At 42.1% G+C, this 14,919-nt stretch overlaps 1 protein-coding gene across 1 annotated transcript; it reads right to left on the bottom strand.

Annotated features, from left to right (window-relative positions):
- Window positions 1-403: 403 nt before the first annotated feature.
- On the bottom strand, window positions 404-7,905 carry LOC109205857 (calcium-transporting ATPase 4, endoplasmic reticulum-type-like). The gene is made up of 9 exons (XM_019368613.1): window positions 7,715-7,905; window positions 5,949-7,431; window positions 5,466-5,538; window positions 5,253-5,374; window positions 3,826-4,107; window positions 3,339-3,716; window positions 2,730-2,839; window positions 1,414-1,642; window positions 404-1,301 (listed from the first exon to the last, which is right to left on the bottom strand). The coding sequence occupies exons 2-9, from the start codon at window positions 7,362-7,364 to the stop codon at window positions 723-725; spliced, it is 3,189 nt and encodes a 1,062-aa protein (XP_019224158.1). The 5' UTR covers window positions 7,365-7,431; window positions 7,715-7,905; the 3' UTR covers window positions 404-722.
- Between the last annotated feature and the right edge of the window lie 7,014 nt (window positions 7,906-14,919).

Raw genomic sequence — 14,919 nt, 5'->3', positions numbered from 1 at the left:
TTGTACATAAAATTTTATAGCAATGTCGTCAGTACTTATAGAAGGCATGAAGCAATATTAAAATTTTGTATTTTACTTGCTAATCCAATTGAATATGTTGCTATTGGTAAGGTAAATTGGTCATCGTATTAGAGTTGAGATGGTAAATAACCCGACAGTGACTAATTTTTGCCTGGGGTTTTACTGTTATTCTAATTGGTATAGTCTGTTCAAGGAAAAACGAGTTCTGTGAGTTCTCCAGTTGCTCTAAATACAAGGTTAAAGATCTTTTAGCTTTTTTGGCCAAGCTTCTGGGAAGGCTACATGTTTTGAAGGCTGAAATAAAGATGTTAAGGCTACATGTTTTGAAATTTGTTTGGTGTTTAAGATGGGTGATTTTGGTTCTGAATTCTAATACAAGAGATCAAAAATAGGAGAGAACAGGTATCATTGCTATCATCCTGTTAAACAAGGGGACAAGTAACTCATCCAGAAAATACGTCAATATTAAAACTAATACTATCATCTTAGTGTTGCAAAATGTCTAATGAATCTAATTAAATTTGGCAAGGTCCACACCAACCCTCATCATTTAACAGCGACTGGGCTGGGTTAAAGGACCAAGAGTATAGGCTAATCAAACCCACTTGCGGGTACGAATAACATAAACTCTGTTAATAATAAGTCCCAAAACATTTGTGGTATTCTGAGCAGCTCCAGCTGAAAGTCCATTGCTTTTACCTCTACTCTTCCTTCGGCTTTGTGGGTCTCCTTGCACTCGTTCGAATACCACTCGTGCACCTTCCAATAAACTTCAAAATCTCGTCAATTAATATGACGGGCAATGCAACAGCCAATACTAACAGCCACTCATTCAGGCTCAGTGGAACGATACCAAATACTTGAGCAAGGAAAGGCACGTAGAGGATCAAGAAGTGCAGACCAAATGAGACAGACATGGCCAAAAGAAGCCATGGGTTGACCCATGGTGGCATTGTTAAGAGGCTTCCATCTTCCGAAAGGGCGTTAAGGGAGTTGAACATTTCAATCGCAACCAATACAGAGAGGGAAAGGGTCATGGCTTTCACCTTGCCTTCCACGAAGTAATCGCATGGTTTGTCAAAGCTTATCACTTGTGACCCTGCAGTGAAAGGTGAGGCGGTGAAATTATCCCAGGTTTTGCACTGACCCCAATTAGCAAGCTGGGAGTAGGTAACGAGACTGTGGCCATCTCCACTTAGATCAATGCCAAGAAAAGAGTCATGTGTGAACCAGATGATAAAAACTCCCACAGTAGCAACTCCAACATACAATCCAATCACCTGCATCAAGCATTTAGAAATGATAAGCACAAGGATTTCATTCTCACATACAAAAGCAGGAATTGGGAAATAAAACTAAAAATAAATAAATAACGAAAAATGTAAAGCCAACCAGATAGCGAAATAAAATCCAGGCACTGATCAATGAGTCATCGCTTCTCCTTGGTGGTTTCTTCATTATATCCTTGTCAGGTGGATTAAATCCCAATGCTGTAGCAGGGGGTCCATCAGTGACCAGGTTGACCCACAAGAGTTGAACTGGGATAAGACCTTCAGGAATGCCTAGCGCAGCAGTAAGGAAAATAGAGGCAACCTCACCGATGTTTGAAGAGATCATGTACCTGCAACAAGAAAGTGTCAATCTATGCACTTTTGTAATGATGCCCTACCAGTTGTAGCATCATGCACTACAAGGACTAAAGACAACATACAAGAAGTTCAAAGAAATGTTGGAAGGATTGCGACCCTAACAATAAAATTAGAACTATGATTTACTCCCCTTTAAAAAAATGATAAAACATGGAAATCAACTGCCACCCACTAGTAGAAGAAAGTCACTCGAAGGGTGATAGCCAATTTATCCAAATCACTTAACTCAAGAATGCTTCATACAGCTGAGCAAAAAAGAATTAAAGCTTACTGCAAGTTCTTCAACCCATTCAGTAATATATATTTCATTCTTAGAACATTCAAACTGTTTGAATGCATGTCAAACCCAAAAGAGTTATTGCGCACATGCATAAGCAGCAGGTGTCATCTTTCCCTGATAAATAACTTTTAAGACGGCACAATTTTCTTCTTTTTTTTTGGGATAATGGTGGTGTTCGGACGACCGGGTACCAGTACCCCCTTAGGTCCTATAGGGGTGTTGGTATGGTACCCCTAAAAATCCTCTTACCCCGTACCCTTAAATCCCCTTTCCGGTACCGCCCCCGTACCCAGTCCCCTTGGGTAACCAGAACCCTCCCCTTAGACAGCCCTACCTGCTACCTCTCACAAGCACCGGTATGGTACCGGGTAACTCTACCTGACTCTGCACAATTTTGTAAATCAATAATTTCAACTTTAATCACGCCAACTAACAAAAGTTGAATACATATCTCGGATAGCCTAATATTAAATTTCCCAACCCAAAATGATGAAAGTACAGTCTCATTTTCTTCTTTGTTCTTTTAACAATAGTGTACGAGCCAGCTTGTGTGCACCTCGTTGTTCCACCGGGTACCTGCCACCCACCAGCGCAGAAACCACGAAGCTCTATCCACCAAGGCTTAGCCAGATCGGGAAGAAATCGCCTAGTTCTTATTTAGCCTCCGCTAGAATTTGAACCTACGGCTACGACCTCATGATAGAAGTAAACTATCATCCAATCAAGAGTGCCGGTGATAGAAATATTGCCAACTGAAGGACATGAGGAAGAAAATAAACCTGATGAAAGCCTTCATATTGTTATAAATGGACCTGCCTTCACCAACAGCAGATACAATTGTACTAAAGTTATCATCTGCCAAAACCATGTCTGATGCTTCCTTTGCCACCTGAGACCAAAAATCATACATAAGCAACATGACAAGAAGACTGGCTTCAAAAACCCTTCAGGATTCTCATTAATAAGAATAGAAAACCTGACAGTAAATATACATGTATATATCCACAGGATCTATTTGTCCCCCAACCCCATCAGAATCTACAGGAAATTGCGCATTGAAAATGACAATCAAATTGACATGAAAATCTGCAATACATGCTATCACCGGAAAATGAAGATAAGTTTCTACCAGTAAGCACATCAATGGACAGTGTAAACAACCCAAAATAAGATGAGTATATACAATATGATATGTTAGCCTCATTCTGGGTACACACAGATAGGTATACAATCATCCAGGACCAGAGTCAGATGACTGCCAACTGGGGTATATCAATAATTGGCAGACAGAAACCATACTTCATGTAAGTACTGCAGGAAATAAATTTTAGATACATGCCTCCATTGACATGGTTCACAAAAACTAGTACTAGTATTATCATTTTTACCTCAGTTCCAGCAATTCCCATTGCAATTCCAATATCGGCCAATTTCAGGGCAGGTGCATCATTCACTCCATCTCCAGTCATCGCAACCACCTCACCATCTTCTTTGAGTAATCTCACTATGTCTTGTTTATGCCTTGGCTCAGCTCTGGAGAATAGGAGACCTCCACTTTGCCTTATATGTGCTTTGGGGTTCGCAAGCTCCATAAATTCTTTTCCTGTTAAGCTCCTCGAACTGATATCTTCATGGCTTCCAAAGACACCTATCTCACGGCAGATAGCTTCTGCTGTATTCTTGTTATCTCCTGTAATTACCATAACACGAATTCCGGCTTGTCTGCAATCCTCAATTGCTTCGCGTACCTCTTTTCTAGGAGGATCCTTAGAAAAGATGAAAAGCAAAGCAGTCCATTCAATATCTTGATGTTCACAGTAGATGAAGGATGTAAAACAAAAATGAAACAAACAGTCCACAGCAATTTTAACTTACCCTTATCCCAGCCAAGCCAACAAATATGAGTTTACTCTCAATGGAAGGGTAATTAGCAGGATTAAGTAAAAGCTCATGAGCTGGATGGTCTTCATCACCGTTATAGGTTGAAAATTCAGGTAGATCCTCCTTGTATGCGAAACCGAGGACACGTAATGCCTTGGAGGACATTTCATGAAGGCTTTGCAATATATGATTTCTTGAAGAATGATCCAATTCTACAACAGAACCGTCTTGCAGTTGCACATATGAGCTTCTTTCCAACAGATTTTCCACCGCACCCTGAAAATGAAGCACCATATGTTATTAGATACATAAATCCCACAACAGCACACATCGCCAAAGAGTCATCCAGGAATAAAACATCTAGAACGAGTCTATACTAACCCGCGAGCACCTACTCACAAACAGAATGAAAAGAGTAAAAAGTTCAATTGAATAGTTAACCCAAGCCGGATGACGGAGTATTGGGGTACGCTGGCAGCCAGCGCAAACTTGCCAGTTCATGATGAATCCTCATGGTGTTAAAATAAACGGGATAGGCCTAAAATCACATGAAAGGAAGTTGTCTCGAAAGACCTAGGTGATATCGACTAATTGGGAATAGGTTTTAGACTTGTTAGATAACTTACTAATATTTTTTGTTAAGGTAAATAATTTTATTAGCAAATTGGCATATAGATATGTTAACGCAAGACTCGAACCCGTGAACTCCACCTCACTTTGGACACCCTTAGCCATTGGGCTGCCTCTCTCAGCTGTATGTTAAGGTATATATATATATAATTTTTTTTTCTTCTTTTTATCTTATTTGATATAATGATGATATGAGTTGAGCTTAAATGAAGTGAGGATTCATACAGCTGACCTAACTTGTTTGGGATTGAGGTGTACTTGTTTGTTGATGGCTTCAAGAACAGCTCAATAGCAATAGAGGTCGAGCGTATGAAGTTCAAATACTAGACACAATACACATCTTGTAACTTTTGACGACCGTTGACCTCAATGAAGAAGAGGTCGAGCGTATGAAGTTCAAATACTAGACACAATACACATCTTGTAACTTTTGACGACTGTTGACCTCGATGAAGAAGACACTGACGATATGGCAGCATATGGTGCTTAAACTGATATTTAATGATGTGCATTCTCCACATTTAGGGTTACCATGAGAATACTGAAGTGAAAAATCACACAGATCCATAGTAGCAGTTCCATCCATTCGCATAGTAAAAGGAAGAAAAAATTAAAAGGGACCATAAATGTGAAGTGCCACAAAAACAAAAATTGCACCACAAGCAGCCAAATCAGAATCTGCACAGAACCAAATATGCATGCTGATGCATTATGCTTCCATAGTGCCAAGAAAAATCAAATCAGAAGTGTAGGCAATCGTAATAGAAAATCCAAGGGAATAAAGAACATACCTTCACAAGTAATGACTTTCTACCAGAGGGGGAAGTCGTGATGACACCCATGGATTTCCTATCACGGTCAAATTCAAGAGTAGCAATACGCTGTTCAATTTTGTTCCATGTGTAAGAGCAGCCTACATTCAGCCAATTGAAGTAAGGCCGTGTTCCGTGCAAATGAAGTCCCGTTATGGACATAACAACAATATAACAGAAACTGCAACTTACGGAGGCCATCTTTGTCACTTGAAGAGGAATTGGATCTGAGGCCATCAGGAAGTCCCATTTTCTCAACCAGAACCTTAAATCAAATCAAGAAACTCTAAACCAGTCAACGGAAAGCTTTAAGAAAGCGAATAAGACAAAAATTTTAAAGTATATACACAGTATCAAGCAATGTACATCAGAGATAATTTACTTAATTCACTCTTTGTTTATGTTGGGAGGGAAGGGGTGGTAGCCAGCAGAAACTATGTAGAGACAAAAAATAAACAATGTAGAGGTCAGAAATCTGATTTTTACCTTCTACAAATGCCATTGATAAATCAAGGATCCACATTCCAGACAATGATAAATGACCGTTTTTAATAAGTAAAGCTTAGAGTAACTGAATAATGGTTTGGCATAATACAATAACATACTGGATAGACGGCAGAGATACTAATCTAGTAAGATAAGCAAAGCAATCGACTTCAAATATAAAATCAGCACCTTCAGTGCCGCTTCAGTGGGCAGTCCGCTGGCAATATAGTGCTGGCCAGATTTTTCGACTCCAGAATCATTGCAGACAGCAGCAATTTTTGCGATCATTTCTAGGTTAGAGTCCATCCGACCCATTGGCCAGTCCTGTATCTTTCCATCAAAGGGATCATATGTGGTCCCTTCAACATCGAAGGATCGAACGGTGTTAGCCTTGGCACCCATAGCAACAAGCTTTGACACAGCCATCTGATTAGTAGTCAAAGTTCCTGTTTTGTCAGAGCAAATAACAGTTGTACAGCCAAGAGTTTCAACACTAGGCAATTTACGAACAAGTGCATTCTTAGCAGCCATTTTGCGTGTGCCAAGCGCCAAACAAGTTGTAATAACTGCTGGCAAACCTTCTGGAATGGCAGCAACTGCCAGTGCCACTGCAATTTCAAAATAATAAGTGCACTTCTCAAATGAAAACTTGAAATTCCTAGGCCATCCATCAACAAACTCCCAAGAGAGGAAGTATTTCACATTAATCAGCCAAACCAAAGCACAGATGACACCAATTATGGCTGTCAATGCTTCTCCAAACTCATTTAGCTTTTTCTTTAATGGGGTATCTTCCTCGTTTTGTGCCGCTTCATGAATCTGCAAATGCACATTCCCTATCTCGGTATCCATCCCTATTTGAGTAACCAAACAAACACAATTTCCATTCACCACAGTTGTTCCAGCAAATACCATACATTTCTTCCCCTGGATATCAACATCCTCTGGTACAACTTTAGTGGTCTTACTAACTGCCTCACTCTCACCAGTCAATGATCCCTGCTCAAGCCGAAGAGTTGAACTGATCAAACTCAAAACTCTCATATCAGCCGGTACTTTATCTCCAACTTTCAACTCAACAATATCCCCCGGTACAAGCTCTTTAGCAGGCAAGCTAGAAATCCTTTTACCATCACGGATCACACAAGCAGTCTCTGACTGAATTTCCTTCAATGCCTCCAGTGCCTTCTCGGCATTGCTCTCTTGCCAAACACCGACTATAGCATTAACAATTAGGATCAAGAAAATCACTAAAGGCTCCACGAAAGCCGTGATTTCCTTCTCACCGCCTTCTTCTCCATCTAACCAAGCCAAAACAAACGAAATCACCGCGGCACCAAGCAAAATCCTAACTAATGTATCATTAAACTGATCTAAAATCAACCTCAAAATCGACTGTCCTTCGTGCTTCTCCAATTCATTAAAACCATAGATCTGCCTCCTTTTAACAACCTCATCCTCACTCAAACCGCGATTCCTATCCACCTCGTACTTCTCCTCACATTCCTTCACATCTTTTGACCAAGCCGGAAAAACTTCCTTATCCGACACACTTTTACCACCTATATTCTCTCTCTTCCCATAATCCTCACCTCCTTTTCCCATTTATAACCTCCAGAATCAGCAAAATCTAGTAAAAACCCAGCCAAAATCTCTAAAAATACAGATTCACCTGAAATTCAAAACAAATCGATAAAGTTCAAAATCACAACTAAATCTCATAATCGGACCATTTCATTATCTCAAAATTCAAAACAGGTAACAAAAATTATCTCTAGCAATGATCTAGAACAATCGCAACCATAATAGACCTCCATTATCACAAAATTCAAAACAGGTAACAAAAATTAGCCCTAATAAAGATCTGGAACAACCGCAACTACCATCGAAGCTTCTAGAAGAAAAATAAACACAAATACGTAAGCGAAAGAAATGTTTGAGGAAGCGAAATTTACCAGAAGAGTGGAGATTCGGAGGAGAGAGTGAGAAATGTTACTGTGCAGACGGACTTAGGATAGCTATGGTATGGGTCTCTCTCTCCCTCAATATCTCTCTCGGGAAACTGTAGAGTTGAGAGAATCGAAAAATAAAAGATCTCTGCTCTTTACTTTATAATACTAACAAACATAGATAATTAATAAATAAATAAAAAATAACGATAATAGGAAGAGAAGGTGAAAAAGCGGAGCGCTTGCAGATCGGCTTTTGCTATTAGCTTCTGCGTACTTTCTCACTTTTAATGGACTCTGATTTATTTTAATGTTTTATTTTTTAACTCTTTTGTGCTTTTTGCTATTTCCACTCCTGAAAAAATGTCTAGAAAGCTCCATGGTTTATGAATTGACTATTTTGACCTTTGATAGCGAAACTTAACTGAAATATAGCTAATTTAGATTAGATATAATAAGAACCAGTAATTGTGAATTTAGAACGACAATAGTTTGGAGAGTTTATTTATTAGCATGACAAAATATCAGATATAGAGTGGTCCTACAAGAAAAAAAGAATAAATATGGCATAATTATTGTTGAAATATTAATGTCTGATTTTGAAGTTTGAAATATTTCTTATGCTACTGAATATCAAAGATAAATATATTAATTTTAAGAAAAAAATTGGCATTGTTAATAGTACGTCTATTCAGTTTTAATATTGTGGACTTTATAGCACATTTTACTTATAATCTCAACAATTAAATTATTGAATTCTTTTCCAATAACTTATGCCAAAAAGGGGACAAAAAATAGACAAATGTAAATGGGAAATGATTTTTTTTTTAAAAGAAAATGATTGATCCAACACTTTCCGAGTGCTCAGGGGTTATTTTGTCATTTCGGCTACTAGGTAAGCGGCCATATCATATTCGCTCACAAATGCTTTGACCCGTTACGAAATCGTTTTAGGGGAAAAGTGGGAGGTCATCATAAGCAGAACCAATAATACTGCGCCACGTAATCAAACAGTTGGAAATCTCCTGGTGCTACGACCTTGAGATGACGTGGCAATATATTAGTGGATGCACGTATTTAGAACGATTTCGTGGTAGGACAGTGAATCAACTACTACATGATTAAGTTAATTCATAAAATTAATCTAATTAATAATATTTAATGAAAAGAGAAATTTCCAGGTGCTTACCTTGTGCTAAAGAAAAGGGATTAGAATAATACAAAGAGTGATGACTGGGGATACCTAGGGATACAGCATATTCGCTCTTTCTATACTTTTACTATTTGTTAGATTATTCTATTTTCTTATTTTATATTATTTTGAATCTATGGTAGCTCTCTTTTTAAATTAAAAAAAAAAGATTTTAAAGTTTACTTAGTAAAGGGAGTGTTTGACCAAAAAGTATTAAACCCTTTTAGTTAAACCAATTTAATGAACGGATAAGGGGTGAATCCAAGTTAAAAGTAATAAATCCTAGATCCGAAATCTAACAACTTAAATGGTGTGAATCGTGCTTTAATTAACAAATGCCGAGTTAATGCTCGATGATTAGATATAAATATGAGAGTGAATGCATGCAATAAATGTGATAAATGGCATTTATTGTAATAAGAAGCAATAAGTCACCCAAATGTTAGACAAGGTGGATAATTCCTTCTTTAGAGGCAACGTGTGACAGCATGCAATAGTAGTGAACAATATGCCCTCGGATCTTGTGAATTAAAGGAGAATGTTATATGATGGAATCAAATAAAAGAGACAAGACAAGCTTTTTGTATATTCTTGATAGTCAACTCTCTTACAAGATGTTCTTTTACAGAAGTTTCGAAGCCCTTTTGTTTCCTTTCTCTTCCTATTTATAAGGGATATCCTTAGAAAATCCTAAAGAAGTACAAAGTGGGGGAATATTCAATAGAATATTCCCGTTGGCAACCCTGGGAACATCCTAACTGCTGCATCTGTTTGCTCTCTACTCGACCTCGGCAACGATCTCTCCCTTTGGGCGACTCCTCGCCACGGACAAACTCTTCTCACTCTTCTCTTGCGGAAATGACAAACTCTTCTCACACTTTTGATACAGTTTCCGACGCCACCCCTTTATCGGTAGCTATGCCTACCGGTAGTGGCGAACCCACGGTTGCGGAGGACGAAAGTCCTCCCACCGTGGAGGAGATAGTTCCTCGAAACCCGTCGGTCAGGAACGACTTTCAGAAAGAGCCTTCCCCCGCTCCTGTGCAGGAATTATCAGCCATGGGGTTGAAGCAAATATCTGAGCTGTGGTCTAAATTCCGCATTCCTTCTCACATTGATATTGTTCCAGCGGGGAACGACTCAATACAAGTTCACCGACCTAGGTATTGCGCATTCTACCAATACCCATTTTTGGTGGGTTATTCTCTTCCTCTTCCTCTTCCTCTTCCTCTTCCCCCACTCGCTGAGGAGTTCTGCCGCTTTTACGGCGTCTGCCCGGCACATCTTTCCCCTTATCTATATAAAGCTTTTTTGATGATTGCGAAGTTCACCGAGTTGGCCGGTTGCGAAGTCTCCATTCGTCATCTGCTGCATCTCTGCTCGCCCAGCTTCTACAGGGGCACGTTGATTCATCTCCGTTACCGTGGGACTAAAGGATTGGTGACGGGGATGGATGACAAGGCGAACTGTCGGTTCTGGTGCAATTACTTCTTTATCAGGACCGAACACGTGGTGGCGCATCCAGCCGGGTTCCCTGAGCAGTGGAACTTCAACCGTAATGGCTTTTTACTATTCGTCGAATATTTTTGAATCTTTTCTTTTTTTTGTTTCTGACTCGCTCGTCTTTCTACTTTCAGCCGGTGAGCATCCACCTCCCTTGGTTCCTGATATCGAGGACTGGGTGACTCATTTCTTGCCTCATACCATGGGGATTCGCGACTGGATGTCCTTTAACAAGCGGTTTGGTCCTAAGCCTTTGACTAGTGAGTCTAATTTCTATTTCCACAACCTTCGCTTTCATTATAGCTTAATACTGTCTCGTTGTCGTCCTTGGTTTAAACATGATTTTATCTGTGCCAGGTCGGCGAGCTTCCAAGAAGGCGAAGGCTCCGGTGCCCGCGTTCCGACAGGCAGTCGCGTCGGCTGGAATGCAGTTCGTACTGGTTGAGTCTGCACGAGGGGGTCGAACTCTAGCTCTGCCGTTGGGTGATTCCGCCCCACGGCAGCCATCACATCTGCTGAGACCTATGATCATCGCATCCTACATCTAATTGACGAGTCGTCTCATGACAAGGGGGAGGCGGTACCTAGGAAAAGACGGAGGGTGGAGGTTAGAAGGGCCGACGTTGTTGATACCGAGTCGGAAAGGACCATTGATTTAGATGCGGAGGCGGCCTCTTTACTGAACGTTGAGGCTGCTCCCATGCCGACTATCGTCACGGAGGAAAGATCGTCAACGGCCGAGGCGACCTACGATAGGAGGGAATCTGCTCGGATAGTCGGAGTCGGCTCATCTTCGGCGGATGGAAGGGATAGAACTGTCCTCGTAGAAGATGATGGATCGGGTTCTGACGTCGACCCTGAAGAAGTGCGGGCTTTTGAGGACGGTTTACCCGAGTGGATATAACGACGGAGGGACCTGATCGGCACATAGTCATCCCCGTATATTACGACCTTTTGGCCAACTCAGAACGGGCGGTGCCGGCCTTCGCTCCCCAGTGCGCGAATTCTGAAAATAGGACGTTGCAGACGCTGAAAGATGCGGATTTGTCGTTGGGTATATCTGGCATGGCCTTGCGAGTAAGTTTGCTCTTCCCATGTTAGGTTAAGTTCATTTTGTATGTGTAACTTGCTTCCACTGACCTCTTCTGTTCTTCTTTTTTTGCATGTTAGACCCTTATCATGGAGATCGAGCGCGATCGGTGGGAAGAGCGGAGGACGGCCATTTTCAAGAAGGTGGTATCTAAGTATAAAGAGTACCATTCTAAGCACCGGACGCCAGTCGACTTACTCAGCCAAGACAAGCAGAAAGGCCAGGAGTTGAAGAAGAAGGACGAGGAGCTGAGGGAGAAGGACGAGGAGCTTTTGAGGGCCATCGGCAGATGTAGTGTGCTTGAGGGAGCGCTAAAGGATAAGGAGGACGAGCTCGAGGTGAGCAAGGGAGTGATGGCCGAGAATGCTGACCTCCAGGCGCATGTGGCGTCTTTAAAGGTTGAACTCGAGCAGAGCGAGGAAAGGGCCATCGACTTGAGGGATGAGTTGAGTGCCAAGGTCGAAGAGTTGGGTCGAGCTGAGAAAATCAGAATGGCCGTTGCGGCAGAGGCGGCGGCCCTAGAAGGCGCCCTCCATGTTTGCAAGTCCGAGCGGGCTACTGAGGCGAAAACTTCAGCCTTAAGGAGGCGAGGTTTGAGGAGCGAATCGTGGGTTTGGAGGCGAGTTGTCTGAGTTGAATGAGCAAGTTGTCGGCCTGAGGGCCGAGAAGGTACAACAACAGGCACAACCGTCTACATCTCATATTTCCGCCGATCTCGGTGTGTCGCGGGAGTTGTATGAAATGTGGGTCCATGCTGAGGCCTAACTTGACATATACAGGTCTTTGAAGGCGGCTAGGAAGATTTTCGAGGCGAAATTTGAGGATGTTCGTGTCAAGGCACGTGCAACTCGTGACGTATGTGGTTATGATCCTGGTACGCCCGGCGGGGACGATGACGAAGATGCTTTAGATGGGCTTGCCTCCGACCCTTGGTACGCTGATGAGTATGCTGGTGACATCGGCGATGGGGGGAACAACGCGGCGTGAAATCTTTGTACTTGGATGTGTTTTGTTGTTCTCTTTTTGTGGGGGCGCCTTTCCAGCCCTTTGTAAAAATGTATTGTAATGGAACAGTCGTCTTTTGTTGTGTATTTCTAGATCTCATTTCTTCTCTTTTGTTTTGTGAGGAAGTCCTTGACTTTTGGTTTGGTTCGAACGAGGTCATTGATTCGGATGGAGTCGAGTGTAAGTTAACTCGAGCGAGGTCGAATGTAGGCTAATTTGAACGAGGTCGAATGAAGATTAATTCGAACGAGGTCGAATGTAGGCTAATTCGAAGAAGGTCGAATGCAGATTAGTACAAACGAGGTCGAATGCAGATTAATTCGAACGAGGTCGAATGTAGGTTAACTCGAACGAGGTCGAATGTAGATCAATTCGAGCGAGGTCGAATGTAGATCAATCCGAGCGAGGTCGAATGTAGATCAATTCGAGCGAGGTCAAATATAGGTTTCCTTTGCATTGGCGTGATGTGCAAATTTGGTGGAGGTGTGTGAGAATGTCATTGCTTTGTTTATTCATTGGAGAATATTACATTTCTTTTCGGTCCGTACATACATTCGATTAGTCCCAGTCTATCTAGTCTCTTCATGGATCGGCCTAGAGAAGTAGTCAATAGGCGGGGCGATGAACTTAATACTTAAACTCCGAGACACCCCCTTTGTCCCCTCATTAAAAACCTCCCTGAGAAAACCCAATTGGGACAAAACTCGGGTGAGGGAAAAAGAGTACGACTTGGAGGACGTCCCTCTTCAGAAGTTGAAGTATTTGAGGTGCGCGATGTTCTAATTGTTTGGTAGTAATTTTCCCTCCATTGTTTCTAGCTGGAATGATCCTTTGTTTGCTGTTGCCGTGATTTTGTATGGTCCGTCCCAATTGGTTCCGAGTTTGCCTTCCCGTGGGTCTTGCTCGCTGGCGTTTTGGCTTTGAGTATATAGTCCCCTACCTTGAGTGGTCTGACTTTGGCTTTTTTGTTGTAGTATCGTTTTGCTTGCTGTTTTCGAGCTATCATTCTTACGTAGGCCATGTCTCTTCGCTCATATGTTTCGTTGAGGTCTTGCTTTCTGCTTTCATCGTTACATGATCCGCTCTCGTTGGAGTATCTTAGACTTGGTTATACGACTTCGACTGGTATCACTGCATCAGTCCCATAGACTAGTGAATATGGTGTTTCTCCTGTGCTGGTTTTTGGCGTGGTGCGGTATGCCCATATCACTTCCGGTAGAAATTTCGGCCACAGTCCCTTGGCGTCCTCAAGCTTTTTCTTCATGATGTTCAGTATTATTTTGTTGGAGGACTCCGCCTGACCGTTGCCTGCGGGGTGATATGGCTTGGAGAGTATTCGCTTGATGTGCCATTTTTCAAAGATTTCGACGGTCTTTTTTCCCCGGTGAATTGGGGTCCGTTGTCACAACTGATTTCTTTGGGGATGCCGAAGCGGCATATGATGTTCCTCCATATGAATGTGATAACTTCTTATTCGCGTATTTGGCGAATGCACTTGCTTCTACTCACTTGGAAAAATAGTCAATTAAAACCAAAAGAAACCGTATATTACCTCGTCCTGCTGGGAGGTGTCCGACTATGTCCATCCCCTATTTGATGAACGGCCAAGGCGATGTGACTGAGTGGAGGTGTTTGCCCGCCTGATGGATCATTGGAGCGTATTTTTGGCATTGTTCGCACTTTCTAACAAAGTCGGCGGCTTCCTTTTTCATGGTAAGCCAGTAGTAGCCTTCCCGTATGAGGCATCTAACGAGGGATCGATTACCAGTATGGGCTCCACAGTGGCCTTCGTGCACTTCTTTGAGGACGCGCCTAGTTTGATTTGGTCCTAGGCATTTCGCCAAGGGACCACCAAATGTTCTTTTGTAAAAGTCATGGTTGATGACGCTGTATTTGGCCCGCCTACATTCGAAGCTTCTTGGCTTCTTTTTTGTTGGGTGGGAGCAATCCGTCTTGCAAATACGACATAATACGATTGCGCCTGTCCTAGGTCAAGTTTATAGTGCGTACCTCGATTTGGTCTATTAACGAACGGAGGAGGGTGACTACGTTTTCTTTTCCGTTTATGTTCTTGGTGGATGTTGCTAATTTGGCGAGGCCATCTGCTTCGATGTTTTGTGCTCGGGGTATTTGGTCGAGTTGGCACTCGTTGAACTCGGGCAGCAGCTTATGAATTTCTGCCTGATATTTTTGTAGCCTTTGTTCTTTGATATGGAAAGTCCTTGTGACTTGGTTGACGACGAGTAGCGAGTCACATCGGAGGATGACTCTCTGTGCACCATACTTAAGATCTAGTTTCAGTCCTGCAATTACGACCTCATACTCGGCGTCGTTATTAGTCATGTCGGGACACCGCATGGACTAGCGAATGACTTCGCCTGTTGGGACCTCTAGCACGAGTCCCAGTCCAGATCCTGACGC

This window comes from Nicotiana attenuata, unplaced genomic scaffold (assembly GCF_001879085.1).
Source record: "Nicotiana attenuata strain UT unplaced genomic scaffold, NIATTr2, whole genome shotgun sequence".
Lineage (NCBI taxonomy): Eukaryota > Viridiplantae > Streptophyta > Magnoliopsida > Solanales > Solanaceae > Nicotiana > Nicotiana attenuata.
The sequence above is the reverse complement of the archived record's forward strand: the minus strand, read 5'-3'. Positions and strand labels throughout refer to the sequence as shown.